This window comes from Vanellus vanellus, assembly GCF_965231255.1.
Source record: "Vanellus vanellus genome assembly, chromosome: 2".
In the NCBI taxonomy this organism is placed as follows: Eukaryota; Metazoa; Chordata; class Aves; order Charadriiformes; family Charadriidae; genus Vanellus; species Vanellus vanellus.
In genome coordinates, this window is record NC_138906.1 from 481,644 (window position 1) to 506,680 (window position 25,037).

Below are 25,037 nucleotides of genomic sequence, written 5' to 3' on the forward strand. Positions count from 1 at the left end.
CATGGCTCCGTGCTCTGACCCGGGAGAGCGCGCGGCCCGGAGTCCTGCAGGGCCTGGCTGCTAGTGACCGGAGCGGGGCCGGGATGTATCCCACCTGCTACTGTGCAGGCAAAGCGAAGGGGCGGGCTGTGCTGCTCCCCCTGGACCCCTACGGCCATGGGCTGCTGCACACCTTTCCCCCAGACGCCTACAGGACTCGAGGCCATGGCAAGAGGAAGAGCTGGAACTTCATCCATGAGAAGATGAGTTATGACACCTTCTTCACAATGAAGCGTCTGATAGAGCGCTCACGCAGTGTGGGGGAAGTGCTGCGGTGGGTCACGCAGAACCCCAGCAAGGTGTCCGCCAGCCACTACCCCATTGCCCTGCACAAGCTGGGCCAGCTCTTACAGCAGCAGCAACAGGGCCAGGCCACGGTGAACGGAGAGAGCCGCGGGCCCAGCCAGATGCTGGAGCAGCCGGAGTTTCAGACTCTCTGTCAGGCCATCATCAGCGGCTGCTCCAAGTTTGATAACTTCAGCATTGTCAACTGCCTGTACGCTGCTGCCGCGCTGGGTGAGTGTCCCAGGCTGCCGGTGTCTGCCTGCGCGGGGTTGTCCACAGCAAATGGGGGAGGCAAGCAGGGCAGCGGGACACGGGCCAGTGCTTGCGTTTGTGAGGTGAGAGGAGAACTTGCCGGTCCGGCTGCCACAGGAGGAAGGGCGTACCGGAACTGGAGCCAGTGTCTGGGCTTGTGTGTGGATTTACATGTGATGGTGGCTTTGTGGCAGATGGAGCTGTGCCCTTCGAAGGAGAAGGCTCTGCTTGGGGTACGCAGCAGGAAGGGAGTCAGGCAGACAGACTGCGCAGGGGGGCTTGGCTGGCTGCAGCACCCAGCACGTCGGCCTGAAGGGCAGCTGAAGCGGTGGCCAGCGCTGCCTGGCGGGATCGGGATAAACCACTCCTTGAGTTTTGTTCCAATCCCTGAAAATCAGAAAACATTTGACCATCGAGGTGTGAGAGGCGGGGTCTTGGCTAAACCTTTGCCAGCCATGAGGCCCATGTCACTGAGCATTTAATATTCAGGAGACAAGGTTCGGTCCAGTTTGAGTTCCAGCGCAGCAGCAGCAGCCTTTGGGCAAGCTGGCGGGCTGTGTCCTGGGGAGCTCCCCCTTCGCTGGACCGGGGCCCTGCGGATTCTCCTGCTGCGAGGAAGGGGATGACGCCTGGTGGCTGCCTGTGGCAGCAGGTGCCTGCCCTCCCCACCTCCTGCCGGCCCTGCACTCCTCTGTCCCACGCACACGTCTCCTGCCATGCTGTTTGCTTTTTTTTTTCCCACTGCAGCTGCACGCTGGGCTGAGGCCTCGGCTGAGCCTCGTACGGAGACGCCCGGTCCTGGCCGTGGGTTGATGCAGTAACTCTAGATCCCGCTAAAGGGGGGAGGGAAGAATTTTCTGCTCTTCCCCCCTCTGTCTCACGGCGCCTTGTGTTTGTTGACACTGAACTCTGGGCTGCCAGGCGCCTCTCCCCTCAGCTGGGCTCCCCCCAGCCTGCTCTGGTTTTGACCCACACTTTGTTCTCCGTCAGTCGCCCTTCCCTGCTCACCACGCTTACCCGCTCATTAATAAAAGTGCTAACCCGCCTTTTTGAGGCCTTTTTTAAGGAACAAAGCAACTGCTCAGACTAATTCTTCACTTTCCACCTTCTGACTGATTTTTGATTAATGATAAAACGCAGCAACTTACCCCATGCTGCCTTAGTTGCTTTAAAGCCCTTTTGAAAATTGAAATCTTGTCAGCTGGCTTAGGAGACCAGTGGGCTACCAGGGCCTCATACGGTGCATAATGCTTCATGCACCTCCTGAAAATATCTCTCCTGACACACGAAGGATGGCCTTTGCCTTTTTTCGTAACTGCACTGTGTGCCTGGCCCCTTGTCTTTCTGTGGTTGAATAATACGTCCAGAGCTGGAGGAAAGTATTTTCCCCAGGAGCTGAGTTTGAAAGGCTAAAGCTAAACTGGAAAATGGAAGAAGGCTAGAAATGTGAAAAGACTAATTCCTGTCATACACAGGCAGTTTTTATTTTGGTAATGTGTTGATGTCTTATTTGTTTTTCAACCAAAACTTTTCTTTTAAAGTACTTTGTGAGGCATATTATTTATCTTTAAGAAGTTTGAGACTTGAGAAATAAACCTTGCTTTTGCGGATGGCCTAAAGGACTTTGGTTGAGTGGGTAGGAATAATACAACGGCTCCACATGACTCTTTCCATGGTGCAGATGCACGGATGTTCTGGTCAGGCTTTGCCAAACCGGTCCTCTTTCCCTTTCTCACTGACACGGCAAACCTGTCTTTCTCTGGCCGTAGTCCCGTGCCTGAGCTTATGAGGACGGTTGTGCCTAGTGAAGACGCGAGGTGGGGTACGAGTGTCCCTAATCCCTTCCCTGTTGCAGGCCTGCCTGGGGAATCGCCGCTGGTGCGAGTGCTGGAGGATGAATCCCGCAGCCGCCTGGGCCGCTTCAACCAGAAGGATGTCTCCATGGTCTTCAGCAGCGTGATGAGGCTCCACCCGTCCAGCCCCCACCCCCTGGTCGAGTCGTGCCTCAGCAGTTTGGAGCGGCACCTGGAGAAGGAGCGGCACCCGCAGACCCTCTTCCTGCTCCTCTCCTACTACCGGCTGCGGGCGCAGGCACTGCAGGGACACCCGGCCTCCGACCAGCAGCTGATCAACAACCGCAAGATCCTGCGCCTCGTCAGGCACACGCTGGGGCAAGTGAGTGCCATGCGGGAGCACGAGCTGGCCCTCTTGGACGAGATGCTGGCTCTGTGCGCCCAGGAGGCGAACAACAAGGCCCTGGAGGCCATCTTCAGCTCTCAGCTCTTCTACGAGAACCGCCAAGAGCGATTCATCCGCAGTATGGCAGGTGAGGGCAGGGTCTGCCCAGGCAGGGTCCCAGCCTTGCCCACGGTGTGAGCTTCTTCCCCGGTGCAGGGTGTGCTGGGCTCTGTCCATGCATTTGGTAGCCTCGGAGCCTGCTTTCTTGGCCCCAGAGGACATCTGGGTTTGTGACGGCACCAGCTGGGGCCCTGTTGAGCACCAGGGCCTGCAGCAGTGAGGCTGGAGCAGGAGATGCTCTGTATTGTGGCCGCCCTGTCACTGACTTGCCAGCCTGGCCATTCCAGGGGCCGTGAGCCTACCTTACCTCCAGACTGGCAGCAGGTTGGTTTCGGTGGGGTTTCTACAGAAGGGCCCCTATTCAGTGCATGTTCCAGCTGTGCCTTCTGGGTGCACGTGATGGGAATCTGCCCCAACTTCTCACAAGCCCCATAACGTGATGGGTTTTGGAAGCCTTCTGGGTTTCAGGAGAGATGGCTCTGCTGCCCTGGTCTGGTTATCTCCCACCTGCCTGCGCTGCCTTTCCTGCCCAGGCTGTAGTGGCTTCTGAAGAGCTGCAGTTTGACAAAGCCAGGCCTCTGACGGACACCCTGCTGTGGTTTGCTCTGTGCAGAGTGGCTCCCCAGGAAGGCAGAGAACCTTACCCCCTACACCATGGCCCTCATTGCCAAGTACGTGGCCCGGCACCGGCTGCGTGAGCCACGGCTGCTTGATACCATCGCAAACTTCCTCCTGAAGCGTGGGGAGCAGCTCGATAGCAAGGTCAGTGTCTGCCCCAGGCTGCAGGGGATGCCTGGGGCTGCCCCGGTGCTGGGGGAAACAGTATCCTTTCTCAGCCGTTTGGCTGAGGCATCTCACTGGGGGCTGACCAGGATGTGCCCTGATCCTGCTCAGGGCCTGACCAGTCCTTTGTCCTGTGGCTCGGCCTGGCCCGACTCTCTCCTCCTTCCTGCAGGTGATCCAGAAGCTGGTGTTTCCCTTCAGCCGCATGAATTACCGCCCATCCAACCACAGTGAGCTCTTCCCCAAGCTGGAAGCCATCCTGGAGCAGAAAGCCGGCAGCTCACCCCTGGCGACCGTCAACATCCTCATGTCCATGTTTCAGCTTAGCCACTTCCCCCAGACCGTCCTGCACCAAGTCTTCTCCCCAGCCTTCATCACCAATGTTATGAGTATGTTGGGCCTTTTCCAGGGTAAACGCAGCCGTTAGAGCTCAGGGCTGGGGTGGAGGTGGATTTTGAAAGCGTTGGGCAGAACAGACCCTGGGGGAGTGCAGGAGCACCTCGCTGGTCGGGAGCGTGGCTGGGTGAGGAGGGGCTCCCAGGCAGTGTCTAGCCAGCCGTCCTCTCCCCGCAGGCAGCCCCTACGCACTGATTGTGCGCCGCTACCTCTCGCTGCTGGACGCGGCGGTGGAGCTGGAGTTCCACGATTACAGTGGCCCGCGCCTTGACCCACGCTACCGTGTCCTCATGTTCGAGCACGCCCTGACGGCCGACGAGGCCAACAGAAAGTACAGGTCAGTGGTGGGGGCGCATGGCATGCTGGGGAGGGGACGGGAGGGCTGTCCTCAGTGGGGAGAGCGTGGTGGGGAGTGTGGTGGCCTCCACCACTGCAGGTGGACAGTGCAGCGTCGCTTGGGACGCACAAGGGTGACCTTGTTCTGGCAGGATCCCATCCGAGGATGTTGCTGGGGTAAAGGCCCATATGTGAGTTCTGAAGCCCGTAGAGGAGCAATATAGAATCATAGAAATATTTAGGTTGGAGAAGACCTTTAAGATCATCAAGTCCAACCATAAACCTGACACTGCCAAGCCTACCGCTAAACCGTGTCACTAAGTGCCACGTCTACATGTCTTTTAAATACCTCCAGGGATGGTGACTCAACCACTTCCCTGGGCAGCCTGCTCCAGTGCTTGCAACCCTTTTGGTGAAGAATAATGTGCTGTTGGTGTAGGGCTATCGGGAGGAGCTTTTCTGCTGAATGAGCTGAAGTGTGTCCCCTCCTTGCCACGGAACAGCAGAGCCCAAAGCTAAAGGCTGTCCTTATTTCTCGCTCCCAGGGGCCTTCACATCTCTGCAGATGTGCTCAGAGGGAGAACACGGGTGGTCAGCGCTCGAGGGGGCGGGCTGGGGGCTCTCCCTAGTGAGTCCTCTGACTCTTCTCTTTCCCCTCAGCTACAAGGGGCTGGTGGCCGAGGCCCTGCGGCAGCTGGTGGGAGAGGAGTGCTATCGGCAGGACGAGGTGCTGCCCCCAGGATACTGCACAGGTAGCCGAACTGGGCGCCTGCTTTGGGGCAGGGCTCCCGGGAGGGGGCTGGCACTTGGGATTTGGGGGGCTGCGGGTGCCTGGGTGCTCGGGGAAGGCCTGAGGGTGGGAGGCTGTTCAGAGCAGAGCTAGATTAGGCTGCTTGGTCACCACCTTCCCCGTGACACTGCCTTCCCCTGGTGCTTTGGGACAAAGCTCCCTGAGCCACCCCCCCTGCAGGAGGGCTCAGCAGCGGGGGGTTCCCTCTGCGCTCCTGTCTGCTGGGCTGACTGGCACAGTCTCCCACCCTGAGGCACGCAGGGTCCCCGAGCCCATGTTCCATCAGTAGGGGGGTCTCTGGGCCCAGCGCTGATCCCTATTCTCTCCACAGACTTCCTGCTGTGGATTAACCGCTCGGGCACTGTGCTGCCTCTCTCCCGTGTCCCTGCGGCTTCCAAGGCTCCCTCTGCCCATGCTACAACGTCCCCTGCCGCCATTTCCTTGCGCTCGAGCGTCCTGGCCCTCACCTCGGACTTGCAGGACTTTGCCCCGTTTGCTCCAGAGACGCCAAGCAGCCCCCTGGGCTCCCGGGAGAGCAACCTGGCCGGGCGGTTCCTGCCCACGCTTTGCCCTGCCCCGGGGGGCCCCTGCTACCAGCCTCCCTCGGACTATTACTGCGGCCTGAGCAAAGAGTCTTCCCTGGAGAGCCAGGGCAGCTCCACATTAAGCAGCCCTTCCGAGTGCCTCTCCGCGCAGCCGGCCGGTACCCCTGACTGCTCCCCCAGGGGCACCTCCGCAGCCACCCTCTTCCAGTTCCCTATCGGCAAGATTCTGGAGGAGGAGGAGGAGGCTACCGCCACCTGCACTGGGCGCGATCACAACTGCTTCCAGGGGGAGCAGGCGCAGGAGGAACCGGAGGAAAGGAGCCCACCGCCCAGCGAGGACGCCTGCCCTCCGCCCTCTCCGTGCCGACCCAGCCCCAAGCGAGGGCCAGGCGATGGGCCACAGGGAGCCGAAGAGATTCAGAGGTACTGAGCAGAGATGGTCCGTGTCCCCACTCCTTTTCAGCAGGACAGCCGCCCCGGGCCCGTGCCAGCACTGGGTTCAGCTCCTGCCCTCCCCAGTCGGCCGCCCCGGCCCCCTTCTGCCCTGCACCGTCAGGTGCCCGGTGGCAGAGCCCCCTGTCCCCGCTGTCCCCACGCGGTATGGCTGCCCCTGCCACCAGCTGGGCATGGGGAGGTGTGGGGTGCTGTCCTTCATCCACTGCTGCTCTGGGGACCAGGCGCGGGCAACGCTGCTGCCTGTCCTGCCTCCCTGTGGTGGGGGGTAACCCTGCCCTCTTCCCCCCACTCTGTCCCCTGCAGGGTGGTGCTGTCGGTCAATGACAAATGGCACTACTGCCAGAACTCCGACATACTGGTGGGCTCGCGAGCCATGAGGGACAGGCACTTGCGACTGCTGGGCTACTGTCTGGTTCAGGTAAGCAGGGGCTGCTTCCTTCTTCCCTTCCCCTCCTCCCCTTGGGCAGAATCGGCCCATGGCGGTGCCGCGGGATGTGCTGCAGGCGGGAGAGCTGCTGTAAACGCTCCCATGGGAGCCGTCCTTCCACACTTGCTGCTTGTGAGAGGAAGCAGTGACTCATCCTCATGGCTCCTTTTTGCCACCCCGCCCCGAGAGTCTTCCCGGGCGGCTGGCACGCGATACCAGCCCCGCTGCCCTGGTGGGAAGCGTGGGCGAGGGGATGGCCCCTCCATCTCCCCTGGTCCTGCAGGAATCCATCCTGCTGCTGGGAGCTGGGACCGGCCCCGTGCACTGGGCAGGGAGGGGAGAAGGGGAACCTGGCTCAGCCTGTGCCCGGCAGACGTGTCGGCTGCAGGGCCATGGGGTGGAAATCAAGTGGGGACAGAGCTCAGCCTGATACCCTTCGCTGTGCTCCTGGCTGTCGGTCCCGCAGTGTGCTGCTCGCCGCGGTGGGTGGAGGCGCGGTGAGGCGAAGCTCCCCTCGGTGCTGTCCCGGAGCCCTGGCCTCTTTGGTTGCAGCCTCTGGCTGGTCTGTGGTGAGAGCTGCAAACGGAGAAGCCCTTGAGGCTTCACCGCCACCTCTGCAATTGTCTTCGGATTTCTTTGGAAACTTAAGGTGTTGTTTTAAGGTGTGCAACTTCCACAGGACTATTTGTGGGGTGATTTTTAGCTTGGGGATAGATCTTTCTGAGGAAAGCAACTCAGAAATGCAGGCCTCTTATCCCTGTTTACTCCTCCACTTCAGAGGTCACCTGAATTACAGTCGTAGATCTACCAAGCAGTCCCATAACCATTTCTTAAAGCTTCTTACCTCCCCTGCTGCTGACGGCGTGGCGTGCCAGCATGAAGCTCCTCCTAATTTCATAATTTGCAACGTACATAGTTCAGAAGCCCTTTGTTTATGCATAGCTCTGGCAGTCCTGTGACTTGAGTTGTGGTATTTCCTTGGAGATCCCGAACTGCAGAGCAGTGGAGCAGGCCCGGCTCCCCTGTGCAGCGCACCCTGCGTCTCCCTTGGGCCGGAGCTCAGGACGGGCTGCCCAGGGCCGGCTGTGTCCCCCGACAGCAGTGGGGCCGAGGAGCTTTGTCGCACGGAGGAGTGCTCCCCAGCGCCCGCCACCAGGCTCCCGGACAGTGCCGCAGGCTCTCGCGGTGCGTCGGCTCCGGGAGCCCCTCAGCTGAGGAGGGCTGTGCCACTGTGTCTGAGAGCCGCCCCTGCCCGCCCTGTGCCCAGCACACCCGCAGCAGCCAGGAACTGAGCTCCCCCTGTGCTTGGCCGAGCCGGGGCGTCCATGCCCCGTCTCACACCGGCTCTGGTAACCGTTACCGCTCGGGTCTGTGCCCCTGGTGTGGGCCGGGGCTGCTGCGGGAGGCTGAGGCTGCTGAGCAGCAGCCCAAGGGGCTCTCTGAGGAGCAAGGCGGCATGGACAGGGGTGCGGGCGAGTGGGAGCGTGCTCCTGCTCCTGGTGTGCGCGGCATCAGGGGCTCTGTCCGGCAGCATGTGGTGTCAGGACACACATGGCTGACGCCACCGGAGCTGTTCCCCTCTGCTCAGCGTGCCCCGTTGTCATGCAGCTGCCGGTGCGGGTAGCTCCTCTTGGGTGCCTGAAAGCACGCGCTCTGCTCCCGTCCCCTCTTCCCTCTCCAGCAGCAGACGGTGGCAGATCGTTAGAACATGTGTCGGGAGTGGATCACGTATGGCACAGGTAGTCCAGGGACTCCTGCACCGGAGTGTGTGTCTGGGCAACTGTGTTTAACCGCCCCGATGGACCTTTTCTCCGTGAGCGTTTTATTCCTCTTTGAGTGTGCGGTGCCAGCAAGCTCCAGGCAGCGCGAACTGCAACACATTCTGTTTGGTTTAACCTGCTGTCTCGTCAGCCGACGTGGTGCTGCTGGGTCTGGTACTGTGAGGGAGTGAAGAGGGAAGCTCTGCGGTTACCTTCTGTGCTTGTGGTTCCAGAGGTCTCTTCCCTTTGGCCACCCCTTTCAGATGAAGAGCCTCAGGCAGTTCAACTTCTTCTTGAGTTGAAGCTGCTTCACAGCTTGGTGGTTGTTCTTCCTCTTCTCCTTTGAGGTTTATTTCCTCTTCTTCTGATGCCTTTACAGAATCGCCAAACAGTTAAGGTTGGTGGGGGCCTCTGGAGATGAACCCCGCTCACCTGGAGCAGGTTGCTCAGTACCATGTCCAGTCGAGTTTTGGATGTCTCAGAGACAAGTTGCTTTCTGGGTGACCTCTTCCAGGCTCAAAGCCGGGGCTGCTTTACCCTCACAGGAAAAGAGGGTTTTCTTATGTTTGGGGTGTGTGGGTGTGTGGGTGTGTGAGAGAGAGTGCATGCGTAGCTTTTTCTTGAGTTTAAGTGGGATTTCCAGTATTTTAGGTTTGTGCCCTTGCCTCACTCCCTATCACTGGGCACAGCTAAGGGTCTGCTCTGACTTCTTTACAACCTCCTATCGGATATTTGTGTGCATAGATAAGATGCCCCGATCCTTTTCTTCTCCATCTCTATCAACCTCTTCTCACGCATCATGTGCTTTAGTCCCATAATCGTCGTCATGGCCCTGCACTGGACTTGCTCCGGTGTGCCCATGGACACTCCAGATGTCTCGCCAGCGCTGAGTGGCAGGGAAGGATCTGCTCCTCGACCTGGTGTGTGGGGCTGTTCCTCCCTACGCTCGGGACTCTGCCCTTCCCTGCCTGGGGGCCGTTTCTCCAGCCTGTTTGGGTCCTTCTGAACAGTGGCAGCACAACCGTCTGGCGTGTCAGCCACTCCTGCCCGTCCTGTGCTGTCTGCAGCCTCGCTGCGGGTGCGCTCCGTCCCATCGGCCAGGTCACTAATGAGGACACTAAACGGTGCTGGCCCCAGACTGACTCCTGGGGCATGTGGCTGGTGACTCGGTCCAGCTGGACGCGGTGCCTCTGTTCGCAGCTCTTGGAGCCTGGCAGTTCAGCCCTCCTTATATTTAATTTAAGGCCTTTTCTTGTTGGCTCTTGCGTCGCTGTGTGCCTGCTCGATCAGCGGTGGGCTGCCTGTCGTGCCTGGCACGCCGCTAAGCTGTCTGGGTATGTCTGTGCGACGGTGCCAGGGCCCCGCTCCCCCTGCGATGCCGTTGATCAGGTACCAGCGGCAGCTGTGGGTTTGTCAGTGCCTCTCGACGGGGATTCCTCCCAAGAGCACCGGCTCCCTCCGTGGCACAGCACGCAGGGGCTGCCCGCGGTGGCTGCAGAGCCATCCCCAGATCTCGTACAGGACCCCTCCTTGCTGCGTCCTGCGGTTGAACCTGTGCGGTGCTCCCACCCTTCTGGCAGGCGGTGGGAGCGCTGGTGCAGGGTCACCTACCGCAGACCGACCCTCTGCCCGCAGACCCTCTGCCTCTCAGCCCTTTCCAAGGTAGATGTTCTTTCCTCGAGTGGTCCTGACCTTTTACTGGCAGCCAGCTGTCTTCCCTCAGAGGTTTCTAGGCAAGGATGTGCTCCTGCCTTCCAGGATCCTGCCCAGAATAATGGTGGCATTTGCTGTTCCCACAAGCAGCCCTGTCCCGGCTCTGGCACTCCTCGCCGCCAGCCTGTTTGGCTGAAGGAGCTTTCTGTGCTGCTGATCCGTGGTGTCAGAAAGACAAGCCCGCTGGGGAGGCAGACCCCGCAGAGCTGGGCCGTGAGGAAGGGAGAGTGAAGCAGTTGGAAGGAGCTGCCAGAAACCTTTGACTCAGCCCCACTGCAGCCAGAGGATTTGGTTCCTTCTCCCCGGGCAAAGTCAGTCGCCGCCTCCTTCCCCCCTGGCCCGTGGGGGACTGTTGGAGAACAGCACTGGGCTGCAGCCTCTCCGCTGGCCTGGGGGCAGCGTGCAGTTCATCTGTCTGTCCCATCCCACCTGCTCATCTGTGACAGTCACAAAAAGGTCCTGGGCTCTGTGTAGTCCCCGTGCCAGGATCTAGCCTTTCTGTGGAGTCCCTGTGTCATCTGCGCCGGGTTTTCCCACCTTAGCCCTTCACGATGCCTGCGATTAGCCCCATTTCTCAACGAGCTGGTGAGAAAAAGCTTCCTCCTTTGCAGGCAAACTCCTGTGTGTCATGATCTGCCGCTCCTGAGGGATGGCAGCGGCCTCTCCAAGCAGCCTTGGATGCTTCTGGTATAGTAGACCACCCCCTCGCCAGGCACGGAGCTCTTCCCGACCCACAGCTCTCCCGCAGACCCGGCTCCCCGCGGGCCCCTCAGAGGCCGGGCTCCAGCCCTGCAGTGAGGAGGGGTCTTCCCCAGCACAGCCCCTCCGGGGCTCGGCTCTCCTGGTGCCCGTGAACGGTGGAGGGCCAGGCTAGCGGCACAGAGCCCAGCGGTGGGTCACTGTGCCACCGAGGGGGACACTTGCCCCCTGCCGTGTCCCAGGCGCCGTCTCTCGGAGCAGGCTGCGGGGCAGAGCCCCAAGGGCTGGAAATGGCACCTGAGGTTCTCTCCCAAGGACTGCCCTGCGCAGCCCCAGCCCCGTGTCCCTGCCCCTCAGGCGGGTCTCCGAGCCCCCAGGAGACCTTTTCTTGTACGTCCATGTTCCCAGGAGGGACAGGGCGGGCATCCTCTTGTGCCTGAGCAGCAAAACACACCAAGGGCTGCACTGCTGTCGCGGCGAGCACTGTGTAAAGCTTTGAGCCCTCCTGTGCTTCCGGGCAGGGCTGAAGCGTGGGTCATGGCTACCCCTAGTCCTGCTCCGCCAGCGCTGGTGGTGCCTTCTGCCATGCTGGACCAGCTTCCAGCCCCCCAACAGGCTTTGGCCCCCAGTCCCAGATAGTGATGTGGAGGGAACGCTGGTGGCAGTTGGAGTCTCCTGTTCTGGTCCCTGCACGTCCCCCCCCGCAGGGCTGCCGCGCTGCAGGTTTCCTCCCTTTCCCCAACCCTTGGTGTGGTCCCAGCCGAGTGCGGGGATGGACACACAGCCGCGGGTGGTGGCTGGGGCCGGGGGTGTCACTACAGGGTGACAAGCTCTGGGGCAGGAGAGCCTTGAACTGTGAATGGGTGTTTTCGGATGGGTCACTGCGCCACCGAGGGGGACGCTTGCCCCCGGCCGTGTCCCCGGCACCGTCTCTCGGAGCAGGCTGCGGGGCAGAGCCCCAAGGGCTGGAAATGGCACCTGAGATTCTTGGCCGTGGGGAGGGCCGGGGCCCATCTCTGCTCCCACCCCTGTAGGTGCCTCTGTCTTGAGGTTGCCCAGGGCTCGTGGCCCTTCGGGGGAGGGGGGGGGGGGTGTTTAGCTCCATGTTATATTTGCTGTTTGGAGCAGAGAGCGCTCCTGGCTCCACAGACTGACACCCTGTCCAGCTTTCCCGGGGGGTCTCCGCTGCACCTTGCACGCCGTACCAGCTCCCAGGGCAAAGGGAGGGCTGTGTCTGATTTTGTCAGTCCCGGCGCTGCTGTTCCTTCGCAGACTGGGGTTGAAATGGCGTGAAAAGTTGGGGAAGAGGCTGTCAGCTGGGCCCAGCTCCCTCCCGCAGCCCTTTCTGTGGAGGGGGGCTGCTGGCTGCTGCTCGCCGACGGGCAGCGGAGGGGTCGCGGGCAGGACGGCGGCTGCGCTTTGCTCTTCGTCCCTCCCCAGTGGTTGGCGAGTGGAGTTCAAGGTTGGGGTGACGCTTGTGAGCTCCCCGGACCCTGCAGCACCGCGTGTCCTCCCTGTGCGTGCCAGGCTCGTCCCGGCCGCAGTGGGGCTGGGGGCTGGGGCTCCCTGTGGGTCTCTGCAGGCACCGGAGCGGGTACGGGCAGGCAGGTTTGGGGTGAGGCAGTGGGAGGGCAGAGCCAGTGTGGGCAGGCGCTGGGGGACTCGTTCCCCCCCGGGAAGGCTGCCCTGTCCCTACGCCTTACCCAGGGCTGAGCTTCTACCTGGCAGTCGGTGGGAGGCCGAGCTGGGGTGGGTTTGCTCCCTCCCCTTGGAAGGAACAGCACTGTCCTCCTTCCCCTCCCTCGGAAAGTGTCCCCAGTCCCATTTCTTCATTCCGCTTCCACGGAGGGCTGTCTGGGGCAGTCTCAGGGGGTGGTGGGGGCGGTTGGTGGTGGTGGTGGAGCTGCTCTGACGGTTTCTCCCCGTTCCCTTCCAGCTGCCCTACACGGAGCTGGAGAAGGTGAGTGGCATCGAGGAGGCCAAGCACTACCTGCGGCAGAAGCTGAGGGAGCTGCGCTTCTGAGGGACGGACCCCCCCGAGCGCCGGGCCCCGGCGGGGAGGGGGCAGAGCGGGGTGGGCGCAGGCGGGGGCTGCCAGCCCCCTTCCCCGGGGGTGGGAGACGGAGCCGCCCCCATCCCGGGGGGGAATGCGGGGCCGTGGGCACCTGCTCCTTGATGTGGGGCTGGGGGTAGTGTGAGATATTTATTGCCGTTGGGGGGGGGAAAGGGGTGTGAATTGACTGGTGCGTAAGGGGGGTGTGGGGATCTATGCTGCTGGGGGGGAAGTGTCCCTCGCTGTCCCCCCTGCCCTGTCTGCAAGGGTCACTGCTGCCGGGGGGGAGCCTGGCCTGGCTTCCCGGTGGCACTGGGGATAGGGGGTGTGGGGGTGTCCCTGTGCCCCCCAACACCGCTGCTGGGAGGGAGGGCTGAGCCTGGCCCCCACCTGCGGGGTCCCGCAGGGTCTGGGGGGCTGTGGCAGACCCCGGGTCGGGCTGTTTGCACAGGGGGCTGCCCCCCGAGCTGGGAGGAGTGGGGGGTGCTGGGGAAGTGGGGGTTAACTTTACAATAAAACTGGTGAAAAGTGTGCAAAGTCCATTCTGTTTATTAGTAGAAGGCAGGGGCCGGCCCAGAGCCCCTGCCCGGGCCGGGCCTGGCACAAGGCAACCCCCCCTGTCCCCCCCCAGCCACGGCACCGGCAGGCACAGACCCGCCCGGCCCTGGCACCGTGCCGTGCCCGGGGTGCTGCTGCCTGCAGGGGGGCACGGGGCTCACCTGCCCCCCCAGCATCAAGGGCCTCGGCACCCCTCAGCCCCGTACAAAGCTGTTTATTGCCATTTAAATTACTCTGTTAAATAAACCACGGTGGGATTTCGGAAACACCCGATTGTCCGGTGGGAGCCCAGGGCCTGGCCGGGGGCTGCGGAGGAGCTGCGGCAGGGGCAGGATCTGCAGCTCTGCTGGGGGTGTCTGGGGGGGAGCTCTGCCCCATGGCGTGGTCAGGAGGGTCCAAAGGCACAGCACGGCGCGGTACCGCATGGTGGGGGGTCCCCGGCGGGGCGAGGCTGTGGGTTGGCGTCTCTTTGGCAGGTGTGTCCCCCCGAAGGCACGGGGAGCGCGGGGTGCCCGTCCCTGGTTGGGCACGGCTGCGCAGCCGCTGCCCCCGTCCCGGCACAGGACGCGGCCGTGCCCAGCTCGCCGGCTGGTGCGCGGTCACACCGGCATCGGCATTTCATTGTACTCGTCCACACCTTCCCGCTCATCGAAGATGGGCTCGGCCTCGTCCGCATCCAGCTGCAGGGAGAAAGGGGCTGAGCCGGCAGCGAGGGGCTGCCCCGCCGCCACGGCCCCCGGCCCCCGGCCCCCACGGGGAGGAGGGACACGGCGCTGGTACTTACACACTTCATCTCACGGTCGGTGAAGATGCGGCTGAGCAGGCACATGCGGAGGGGCACCGTGAGGATGAGGATGAAGGGGAAGGCCAGGGAGGCCACCGTGGACATGACGGCCCAGAGCACGGCCAGGCACGCCAGCTGCAGCCCGGTGAAGAGGTGCATGCGCAGCGTGCGCACCTGCGCGGGGACGGGCGTCAGTGTGCCCGGCCCTCCGCGTCCCCACCCCTCCCCGTGCCCAGCGGCACCCCCACAGCCCGGCCGGGAACTGGCACTGTGTCCCCCCCCAACATTGTCCATCCCCTCCACCCTCTAAACAAGGCTTTGTCCGGCAGACGCCCCGGTGCCCCCAGCCCAAGGGTGCCCCAGATGAGGGTGTCCTCCCCACCCCCAACCTTTTTGACGTAGGTGACGTCGGGGTGGTGCTTGGGGGGCATCAGCAGCAGCTGCAGGCGCTCGTAGAACTGGATGCCGTTGAGGGAGGTGACGCCCATGTAGAGGAAGATCCCGAAGAGGACGGCCAGTGGGATCTGCCGCAGCAGGTCCCCGATGACGATGGACAGGCCTGGGCCAGAGCGGGGTCACCCATGGTGCCTGGGGAGGGGGCGCCCGGAGCCCCCGGGCTCGCAACAGCCCCCCTCCTCCCCACCTGGTGACCCCCCCCATGCTTGGCAAGGGTCCTGCGTCACCCGTGACTATGTGGGACAGGACAGCCACGCCAATTTGGCGAGGGCACCCCAGCCCGCCCCCCCCCCCACTGCTCCCTGCAGCTCCCCACGGCCGCCTGGCCCCCCCACGGCCACACAGGACGGAGCAGGGCCAGCGGGGGACCCACAGCCGGCAGCACTGGACCTACCGACGAGCACGGCCACCAGCAGCCCGGTGACCCGCTGCTCCTTCACCTCCTGGATCTTGGGCTTGTCCCCGGGCGCCACAGCCTTGCTCATGACGGTGAGGGCGTTGGCGTGCGTGACGGAGCGGACGGTGGCCGCGGCGAGCCAGGGCAGCCCGAAGAGCGCGAAGAAGCCGCCCATGGCCACAATGAGCAGGAGGTCAAGGTGGAACCCAGAGCCCTTCTGCAGCATCCGCTCCTTCTTGCTGATGATCAGCCTGGGCACAAGGGCAGACGGTCGGCATGGCTCGACAGGGCTTGGCACAGCACGGCACGGCAAAGCTTGGCATGGCTTGGCACGGCATGGCACAGCACAGCTTGGCATGGCTCAGCCTGGCACAGCACAGGTTGGCATGGCTCAGCACGGCGCAGCGTGGCACAGCACGGCTTGGCACGGCTCAGCCTGGCACAGCGTGGCACAGCACAGGTTGGCATGGCTCAGCATGGCGCGGCACGGCACGGCTTGGCACGGCTCAGCCTGGCACCACACAGCTCGGCACAGCTCAGCGTGACACGGCACAGCTCGGCACAGCTCAGCATTGCATGGCACAGCTCGGCACGGCTCGGCACAGCTCAGCATTGCACGGCACAGCTCGGCACAGCTCAGCATTGCACGGCACGGTACAGCACACCATGCCCCACTCGTGCCCCGCACGGCCCTGCCGGGCCCCCAGCCCTGCCCCGCTGCGCTCACGTGGTGATCTGCGTCTCCATGAAGATGAGGATGAAGACGAGGACGGCGGGGAGGCCGCTGGCCACCATCATCCAGATGGGGAAGTCGCTCTTCTCACCCAGGGGGTTGATCACCCAACCCCGCTTGTCCGGCGCCGTCACCGAGAACCCGCTGGGCACGCTCAGCTTCTGCGGGGAGGGGGCGAGAAACGCTGCGGGGGGGGAGGCACCAGCTCTGCCCCATAGCACGCAGCTCCCCCAGAGCGAGGGGTGCCATGGGGTGAGCCGCGGAGACACGGGGGCGCACCGCAGCCGGAACCAAAGGGGAGAGGAAAGGCGAGATGGTGGGAGCTGGAGGCGGCTGAGCGCCGCGGCAGGGACAGACGGTGCCGCACACGCCGCTGACCCGCCGCTGGCGAGTGGGACCGGGGCCCCACAGGAGGGTGCGGGGTGTGGGGTCCTGCCCGGGGCGGGGGGGCGGTTGGGTGCTGACCTGCGTGTAGGTGTCCTGGATGCCGTAGTCCACCAGCACCATCACCAGGATGGCAATGGGCACCCCGAAGTCCCCGATGAGCCGCCGGATCTGGGGTGGGGGGGAAAAAGCAGCGTCAGCCCGGCCCCGGCCCCACCGCCCGACACCCCCCGGCTCAGCCCTGCCCCCACAGCTGGGCTCACCCCACGGCCCCGTGCAGCGCCCGCGCCGCCGTCCCGCCCGCCCCACGCACCCGTCCGGGGAAGAACCGGCTGTTCTTGAACTTGCGCAGGAAGAAGGCGATGAAGAAGGTGCCGGCCATGAGCACCAGCGAGAGCAGCGCCGTGTTGGGCTGTCCCGTCACCTTGGCCGCGCCGCGGCCGGCCGTGCCGTTGGCCGGTGCCGTGCTGGCGTTCCTCCACCCCTCCGCCTCCGCGCCGGTGCCGTTGGCCCGCAGGCAGCCGTGCAGGGGGTGCTCCTGGAAGATCTGCGGCAGCGCGGTGCTCAGGCCGGTCCCGCCAGCCCCACTGCCCCGCAGACCCCCCGGCCCCGCCGGCTCACCTTGGCCAGCTTGGAGAAGGTCTCATAGATGAAGATGAGGGAGATGAGGAAGGCGAAGATCTCCTGGGTGAAGCGGGAGACGAAGCGCACCAGGAAGCTGCCCTCGAAGGCCACCATGACCAGCACGATGAGGATGAGCCAGAAGCCGATCCAGACGCGCCCCACCAGGTACTCCAGCTCGTTGGACGTGCAGAACTGCCGGGGCCGTGCAGACAGACGGACAGATGCAGACAGACAGAGGGGTGTCAGCAGGAGGGACGGCCGCGGGGCTGCGGCAGCGCCCCGGGCAGGGGGAGCCCCAGCAGGAGCAGCAGGTCCGGGACGCCCCCCCCCCCCCCCCGCTGCTCCTGCCCGCGGGGGCTCGCCCCGCTCTCACCGTGAAGAAAGCCTCCTCGAAGACGAGCAGAGGCCCCGAGAAGCCGATGACGAGCAGGGGCTGCGCGCCCAGCAGGCAGAAGAGCACTCCCTGCAGCGACGTGGAGATGATCAGCTCAGACACCCCGATCAGGTCCTGCGTCTTCTCCCCTGCGGGCAGGACGGGCTCAGGCACACCCGGTGGGACGGGGACGGGTGTCCCCGGCGGCACAGCCGATGGCCTCGGGCAGCGCCCGCCGTGTGCGCATGGGGCAGCACCCGCAGCACCCGCGCCTGCCGCGACCTGCGCCGCAACCCCCCCGGCAGTGCCGTGCCCCCGGCGCTCACCCAGCAGCCCTCCAAAGGTGATGGCCGGTGACAGCGCGGCGAAGTAGATGAAGATGACGGCTGCGATGCACTGGGGGTTGAGGGCGTCCCTGAAGTCGCTCAGGTACTTGGGGTACCGCCGCCGCACGTCCCGGATCAGCCCCCCGAAGGGCCGTCCCGTGCGCCGCAGGGGATCATCCTCCTCCTCGCCCTCGCCCTCCACCACCTTCAGCTTCAGCAGCGCTGCGCCCCACAGACAGAGGGATGGACGGACGGACGGTGAGACCCTGCCAGCCGGGTCCCCCCGCCCGGACCCTGCCCCGGTCCCGGTACCTTTCTCCTCGGGGGACTTGGGCTCCAGCAGCAGCCGCCGCTCCTGCTCCTCCCTCTTCTTCAGCATCTCGCGCTGGAAGTGGGCGACGCTGCGCAGCAGCTCCTCGCCCTGCACCTCGGAGGGCGGCAGCACCACGCTGCAGTCCAGGAACTCGTTGATGGCGGTGAGGAGGTCGTGGCGGTCGTCGGCCAGGTACGCGGCCTCGTGGAATTGCTGGCGGGACGACGGCGCGGTCAGAGCCCCCCGTGAGCCCGACCGCGGCGGTACGGCCCCGGCGGGGATGTGGCACCCACCTTGTCGGACATGAGGGTGGAGATGGAGCGCCCGATCTCGTGGTAGTCCATGTGGGTGCTGCTGGGCCCCAGCAGCACGAAGAGGAACCGCACGGGGACGGGCACCTCCAGCACCGAGTCCAGCTCCACCGCCTCCTGCAGCCGCACGAAGGCCATGGTGGGCTGGTCCAGGAACTCCACGCAGCCTGGGGGGGCACAGGGGGTCACCGCGGGAGCCCGGCACGTGGTGCCCAACCCCCCCGCCCCCCTGCCGCCCCTCCGTACCCACAAGCACCACCGTGGCCTCGGCGTTGTCCGGGATCTTCTCCAGCAGCTTCAGCTCGTGCTTGGACTTGGAGCGCGTGATGCCGGCGGGGGGCGTGGGGGTGAGGACCTCCCTCTGCGGGGACAGCGCGCGGCAGGGCTGGGGTCAGGGCCCCTGCCGAGGACGAGGAGCGGCGGCCGGCCGGCCGGGAGGAGGGCAGGGGCAGAGGGCTGGGGCGGGGGCTGGGGCCGGTGCGGCCAATCTCACCTCCCGCTCCACGTCGACCCGCGTGTCATGCTCCACGGCGTGGCCGGCGATGAGGGGCTCGGTGACGGCCGGCTCGCTGCCCTCCGCCACGTGGTTGGTGCTGTGGTGGTGCACAAGCAGGGAGCCCAGGCTGCCGGCCGAGATGTTTCGGGGGAAGGAGAAGTCCTTCTCGTCGCTCGGGTGGCTGCGGGACAAAGCCAGGGCTGTCCGTGGCGGCCCGGGGGGAGAGCGGCCAGCAGCGCGGCACAGCCATGCCGGCCGGCACGCTGCACACCGGTGCTCCCGGGGAGCGGAGCCCGGCGGAGGGGGGGTCTGCGGGTCGGTGCCCCCCACGCTCACCTGTGCTTGAGCAGCAGCGCCCGCAGCACGTTGGCGCGGTCCTCGGCCCGGATCTGGTCGGTGATGACCATCTGCTCCACCACCTGGTGAGCCACCCCCGGCAGCGTCTTCTGGTCCAGGTCGAGGAGGACGGCCCCTGGGCGAGGGAGGGGGGGCTGAGGCAAGCGGGGCCGGGCACCCCCCGCGCCCGGTCCCCGTGGGACCGTCCCCACCTCCCTACCGTGGGACAGGGTCTTGCGCAGCTCCAGGAGGCTGCGGAAGGACAGGGAGGCCACGTGCGGTTTGCCCCAGCGGTCCGTCTCCTCCTCCACGTCCTCCTCAAACTTGATCCAGCGCGCCGTCTCCTTCCACTGCAGCTCCTGGTTCTTGTCCACCACCAGCTCGTTCAGCTCCACAAACACCTGACGGCACAGCCGGGTCAGCACCGCCATGGTGGGGACCCCCTCACGGCACCGGGGCCGTGCGCAGGCAGCCCCCCATCGCGCCCACCCATCCGCTCCCCCGGTCCTGCGCCGCGCCGGGACCTCCAGCCCTGCCCCCCCCCCCGGGCGCCAGGACCCCCACCTCGTGGGGCTGCCGGTCCTGCTTGCGGTGCCGCGTGCTGGGCTCCTTGTGGTCCTTGCTGACATGGACCACCTGCGCCTTGGCGCTCTTCCGCACGAGGTGCCGACGCACCCCCGGCACATCCTCGAAGCGGTGACCTGCCGTGGAGGGGGGAGGGCAGTGAGGGGGGAGGGCAGTGATGGGGACGGGTGGGTGACCTGGGAGGCCCCCGAGCCCCAATCCGGGGGGGCCACCAAGTCCTGGCACGGGGGGCCAGGGAGCCGTGGGCCGGCAGCCTGCCCGGCACAGCTCGGAGCAGAGGGACCCGACCCCCCCGTGCCAAAGGCTGCGTGTGGCCATCGGCACAGGGCGCTGCCGCGGGGGGGTTCCCTGGGGAGCTCTGCGGTGGCAGCGTCACCCACCACCCGGGGAGTCCCCGAGCTCCAAATCACCAGAGGCTGGTGAGCACCCAGGGGAGCCACCGCCACCACCACCGCCACCACCGCCGTTGCCACCACCGCCACCGGCTCCAGCTGCCCGGGGCACCGGCTCCTGGTCGTGCTCCACACGGACGCGGCACATCCCTGGCACCCCGGGAACGTGTCCCCTGTGGCCGTACCCCGCGCCTGGAGTGGGGCCAGAGCCTGCGCCCGAGCCGGCACTGCCGGAGCTGCCGGCCCCAGCCACGCTCACCCCGGCGCACGGCTCGGCTTGTGCTGTGCCCACAGCGGCTACCAGCGCGGCCCCCACGGCGCAGGGTGCCCCCCACTCACTTTTCATGTAGTCCAGGTCGGCCGAGGCCAGCGTCTGCGCCTCCGACTCGTCTGTCGGCATCTTCTGGTACTGCGCCTGCTCCGCGCCCGTCATGCTGCCGATCCGCCGCCGCTCGTGCAGGTTGTAGCTGCGGTGCCCCGGCTGCGACTTGGGAACGGGGCGACCCGGGGAGCCGGCCTCGGCGGCGGCCGCTCCCTCCGGCGGACCCCCCTCCTCCGCATCGGGGCTGCGAGGAAAGCGCCCGCTCTGAGCCCCCGCTCTGCCCCCCGGCCCCGCCGTGGGGCAGCCGGAGGGGGCCGCCCGCCCCCCGAGAGCCCCAGCGCATCCGCGCCCCACGTTGGGCCCCGGTGCTCACCTGCCTGCCCGGGGTTCCCGGGGGGACGCGGACCCTCGGGGCTCCGGGGGGGAGCCAGGCAGCGCCACGGGGGTCCCCGGCTCCTCCGGCCGCCGGTCGGTCACCTCATCCTCCTGCAGGAAGAACTGAGACGGGGCACGGGAGGAACGGGCTGTGTGGGGCCGTGGCCTCAAGACGCAGGTGCCACCGGCTCTGGCACCGGGGACATGCCCAGCCGCCCGCCCCGAGAGCCCCCAGCGCCGGGGGGCACAGCGCCCCCCCCGCCCCCAGCCCTGCCCTCACCTGCACCGCCTCAGGCACGCCGGGCTGCCGCAGCTCCTCCGCCGACCGCTCCGTCTCGGTGTCGCACGCCTCGTCCTCATCCTCTTCGGCCTCCTCGATGGTGGGGGTCTCGCCAGGGACGGAGGCACGGCGGTGCTTCTTCTTGCCCTTTTTCGGCACCCCCTTCTTGCGGCGGGTGTCGGGGGGCAGGTGGGTGGAGAGCGGGTGGTGGATGTGGTGCGACGACTGGCGGTGGTCTGGGGGGGGACAGGGCAGGTTGGCGCTGTGCTTGCTGCCCCCCGCCCCGCCGGCCCCCGGCCCCCAGACTCACACTCGAAGTCCTCCTCGCCGTAGCTGCGCCCGGCCTCCTCGGCGTTGCGGGGGTGCGCGTCGCACAGGATCTCCTCAAAGCGCTCGACGCCCAGCGCCTTGTTCAGGTCCTTCTCCTCCTCCTCCTCCCCGAACGCGGGCGAGCCGGCGCCCAGCGCCTCCTGCTCGGGCTGCGGGACGGCAGCGGGCTCAGCGGGCACCGGCACTGCTGGCACTGCCGCCAGCCCCCAGCACACCGCAGTCACAGCCCCCCCGCAGCGGCTCCCCGGGGTCCCCAAAGGCCCCGCAACTATGGGCTGTGCCCGCTGGCACTCCGTGGGCCGTGCACCCACCGGTGCCCTTTGCCCCCAGCGCACCCCACCCCCCCCAGCCTCTGCGCTGCGCGCTGGTGCCATGCTCCCCCCGCACGCACCACAGCACCCCGGCGCCCTGCTCCTCAGTACAACCCCCACCCGGCACCCCCGGTGCTGTGCCCCTGTGCCGCGCTCTCCCCGTGTCCCCCCGGTATCCCCAGTGCCCTGCCCCCCCCCGCGCAGCCCTGACCCGGCACCCCCTCTGCCACACTCCCCCCACGGGCGCCCCACCACCCCAGTGCCGTGCTCCCCGCTCAGCCTGGACCCGGCACACCCCGTGCCATGCCCTGGTGCCGTGTACCCCGTGTCCCCCCCCGTGCCATGCCCTGGTGCCATGTACCCCCATGTACCCCCGCGCCGTGCCCTACTGCCATGAACCCCGTGGCCCCCCCGTGCCGTGCCCCCCAGCCCCTGCACCCGCCGTGCCCCCGGCGCCGCTGCCGGTGCACCCCGGCTGTGGGTGTTGGGGTGTAAGGAGGATGGGGGGGGCTGGGGGGGGTCGGGGGGGTGCGGGTGCCGGGGGTGGGGGGTGCAGGAGTGCAGCGGGGGTGCAGGGGGGTGCAGGGGGGGTGCAGGGGGATGCGGGGGTGGGGGGTGCGGGGGGATGCGGGGGGGTGGTGCGGGGGGGGGTGGTGCGGGGGGGGCGCGTCCCCGCCCCGACGGTCCTACCTGAGTCATGGCGGAGCCGCGCTCCCGCCGCAGCTCCCGCAGCGCTTTATCGGGGCGGCGCGGCCCGGCCGGGGATGGGGGCGGCGGGGGGGGGCGGGGGGGGCGGCGGGCGGCGGCTCCTTCTCCGGCCTCGCCAAATATTGACGGAGCCGCCCCGCGCCCGCCTCAAGGTGACAGCGGCGCGCAGAGGGCACCGGCGGCGACCGCAGCATCGCGCTGCGCCCCCCCCCGGGACACCCCCTCCGCCGGGACACCACCCCCCCGGCACTGCCCCGACACCCCCCAACACTGCTCCGACCCCCCCGGCACTGCCCCGACACCCCCTCCGCCGGGACCCGACCCCCCCCCCAGCACTGCTCCGACCCCCCCCTCGCCGGGCTCCGACCCCCCCCCGGGCAACGCACCGAGCCCCGGCACGCACAGCCGCCCCCCCCGGTGATGCACGGCACCACGACCACCCCCCCCCCCGCTGCGCAGTGCCCCCCCGGTGCTGCGCGAGTCAGGTCGGGTCGGGTCGGGTCGGGTCGCCCCCCCCGGTAACGCACGGCTCCCCCCTCCCGGTAAAGCCCCCCCGGGCCGCTGCTGGGGCGGCACTGCTGACACCCCCCCGCCACAGCCCCCCCAAGACCGGTCCCTGCCCCGTCCCGGCCACCCCCGATGACCCCCCCGGGGTGGGGGGGGTGGGGAGGGGGCACCGGGAGGAGGGGGGCGGGGGGGGACAGTGCCGCCCAGACACGGGGGGGGTCGGGGTGGGGACAGGGGCACAATGGGCACCGTCCCCTGCCGGGACACCCCCGGGCAGCGGCGGTGGGGGCTGCCACCCTCCCTGGGGATGGCCCAGCACCCTCCGTCGGTGCCCCACGGCACGTGCCCGGCCAGCGCTGTGCCACAGCCCCCCCACCCCCGGCACCACATCCCCAGCTGAGCCGGTGTCCCCTGGCCCCGGCCCCCCCCGCGCGGTGACCCCAAACCCCGGGGGTACCGCAGTGGGGGTGCCCGGGAACAGGCAGCCCCGCATGTCCCCTCGCGCCCACCACCCACGGCACCGATGCCACCACGTGACGCCGGCAGAGCCCCCGGAACCAACGCATCCCCGGCACGGCATGACCGAGCGCCGGCGTCCCCATGCGCACTGCGACCGGGGCGCCCCGCCAGGGGTCAGTGGGGCTGAGCTGCTCCCAACCCCGTGCCCCGTCCTGGGGCGATGCCCCGTGTCCCTGCGTGCCCGGTACGCTCCAGCGCCCGCGGGACACCCGCGGCTTTGCCGGGCCCAGCTTCAGCCGCGGGACGGGTGCCGGTGTCACACGGGGTCCACCAGCACGGCAGCCCGGGCAAGGCCGCAGCTTACCGGGGAGCCCAGGAGGAACTCCATGGGTGGCAGAGCCGTGGGAAAGGGACGCAGGTCCCATTCCCGGTCACGTGTGTGGCGAAGGGGACTTGCCCAACGGCGCCGCGCGGCGCCACGCAAAGGGTTAATCATTAACTCCGCTCCCGGGCAGCCCCACGAACCCACACCGAGGGCACCGTGGGCACCGCGCACGCCTGGGGCAGGCGAGCGGCACCGGTGCAGCCGGTGGCCCCGGCCCAACACGTCCCGGCAGCACCTGCCTCAAGGGCACCCGCCGCCCCGGCACGAGCGGCTCAGCCGGCCCCGGGCTGGCTGCTGAGGGGTACAGCCCTGCCCCACGGCCGGGCAACGGGGCTGCTGCCACGCTGCGCTGCCGGCACCCCATGGCCCGGCGATGGGGAACCACACCGCGGTGCGGCACAGTGGAAAGGCGGTACCGCAGCACCCCTCACCCACCCCTGGCAGCAGCGGGGGGTACAGCCCCACCACCACCCCCAGCAGCCATGGGGCACTTACGCTCTGGAAGGCGGAGGAGACGATGTGGTGGATCTCGGAGGACACCTGGGAGTGGGTCATGGCGCTGGCGCGGCACCCCGGCGCGGCCGGCTTAGCCCTTCTCCTTCTCGCGGGGGCTCAGGGGACGCTGTCGGGGCAGCATAACCTGGGGGCAGAGAGGGGTGCTCAGGGGCACGGCCGGCACTCCCCCCGGCAGCGGCGATGCCCTGCGGCGCTGCGTGGCCGCTGGCTGTCCCCCTCCACCGGGCACCGGGTGCCACCGCCACGGCCGGGGCCGAGCCACGGGCAGGGGTCCGGCGCAGGCAGGGCTGGCTCCGGCGCCGGTTTGTCTTGGCCGCCGGCGGGAGCGAGAGAGCGGGGGCCAAGACAAACGCCGGGAGGGGACCGGAGCCGGAGCAGCGGGACGGTGGCCAGACCCCCCCTGGGCACGCACCCAGCCCCGTGGGTTGCCGGCAGGGAGCCAGACCCCGGGGGGGACGGCAGCGATGGACACCCGGTGACCGACACCTCCCCACCACCTCCATCCCAGCCCCCCACACCTGCCCACCGGCCATCTTCGCCCCACACTTGCCCTTCGGCAGCTCCCCGGCCACCAGGCTGACCCCTCCGGCGGCACCGGCGTGGTTTATTGCCGCGGGAGGTGGCCCCACGTGACAGCAGGGGACCGCGGAGGGTGGTGACGGATGACTGCGTCTCACATGGGTGGCTCACCATCACCGTCCTCGTCACCATCACCGGCATCCCCTCCTGCCACGGTGGCTGCGGCCAGGCTCGAGGAGTCCTCCTCGGCGTCTGCCAAGGCCGAGGCTCCTCGAGCCTGACCGCGGCACCGGATCGTACCTTCTCCCGGATTCGGCGCTACTGGGCTCCGGCTGCTCCCTAATCCCCGCTCCCCACCCGGGGCCGGAGCCAGCACATCCACATTCCAGCCCAGCAGATTATCCCACCCGCCACACCACTCTCCC

General features: G+C 66.9%; 2 protein-coding genes across 2 annotated transcripts; one reads left to right on the forward strand and one right to left on the reverse strand.

The window, feature by feature from the left end:
* Nucleotides 1-83: 83 nt before the first annotated feature.
* Nucleotides 84-12,990, forward strand: FASTK (Fas activated serine/threonine kinase; the record flags this gene model as incomplete). Its single annotated transcript, XM_082479741.1, has 9 exons — nucleotides 84-555; nucleotides 2,432-2,902; nucleotides 3,488-3,636; nucleotides 3,830-4,046; nucleotides 4,231-4,390; nucleotides 5,050-5,141; nucleotides 5,511-6,147; nucleotides 6,484-6,598; nucleotides 12,716-12,990. 9 exons carry the CDS (start codon nucleotides 84-86, stop codon nucleotides 12,800-12,802), a joined length of 2,400 nt encoding a protein of 799 aa, XP_082335867.1. The 3' UTR covers nucleotides 12,803-12,990.
* Nucleotides 12,991-13,428: 438 nt separating this feature from the next.
* Nucleotides 13,429-24,197, reverse strand: SLC4A2 (solute carrier family 4 member 2). Its single transcript, XM_082479621.1, has 22 exons — nucleotides 24,073-24,197; nucleotides 21,188-21,356; nucleotides 20,878-21,113; nucleotides 20,596-20,720; nucleotides 20,240-20,466; nucleotides 19,488-19,624; nucleotides 19,144-19,324; nucleotides 18,924-19,059; nucleotides 18,585-18,768; nucleotides 18,338-18,452; nucleotides 18,074-18,258; nucleotides 17,780-17,993; nucleotides 17,468-17,689; nucleotides 17,142-17,290; nucleotides 16,766-16,960; nucleotides 16,458-16,691; nucleotides 16,226-16,315; nucleotides 15,755-15,921; nucleotides 15,025-15,278; nucleotides 14,564-14,733; nucleotides 14,175-14,348; nucleotides 13,429-14,070 (listed from the first exon to the last, which is right to left on the reverse strand). Exons 1-22 carry the CDS (start codon nucleotides 24,130-24,132, stop codon nucleotides 13,990-13,992), a joined length of 3,705 nt encoding a protein of 1,234 aa, XP_082335747.1. The 5' UTR covers nucleotides 24,133-24,197; the 3' UTR covers nucleotides 13,429-13,989.
* Nucleotides 24,198-25,037: the final 840 nt, after the last annotated feature.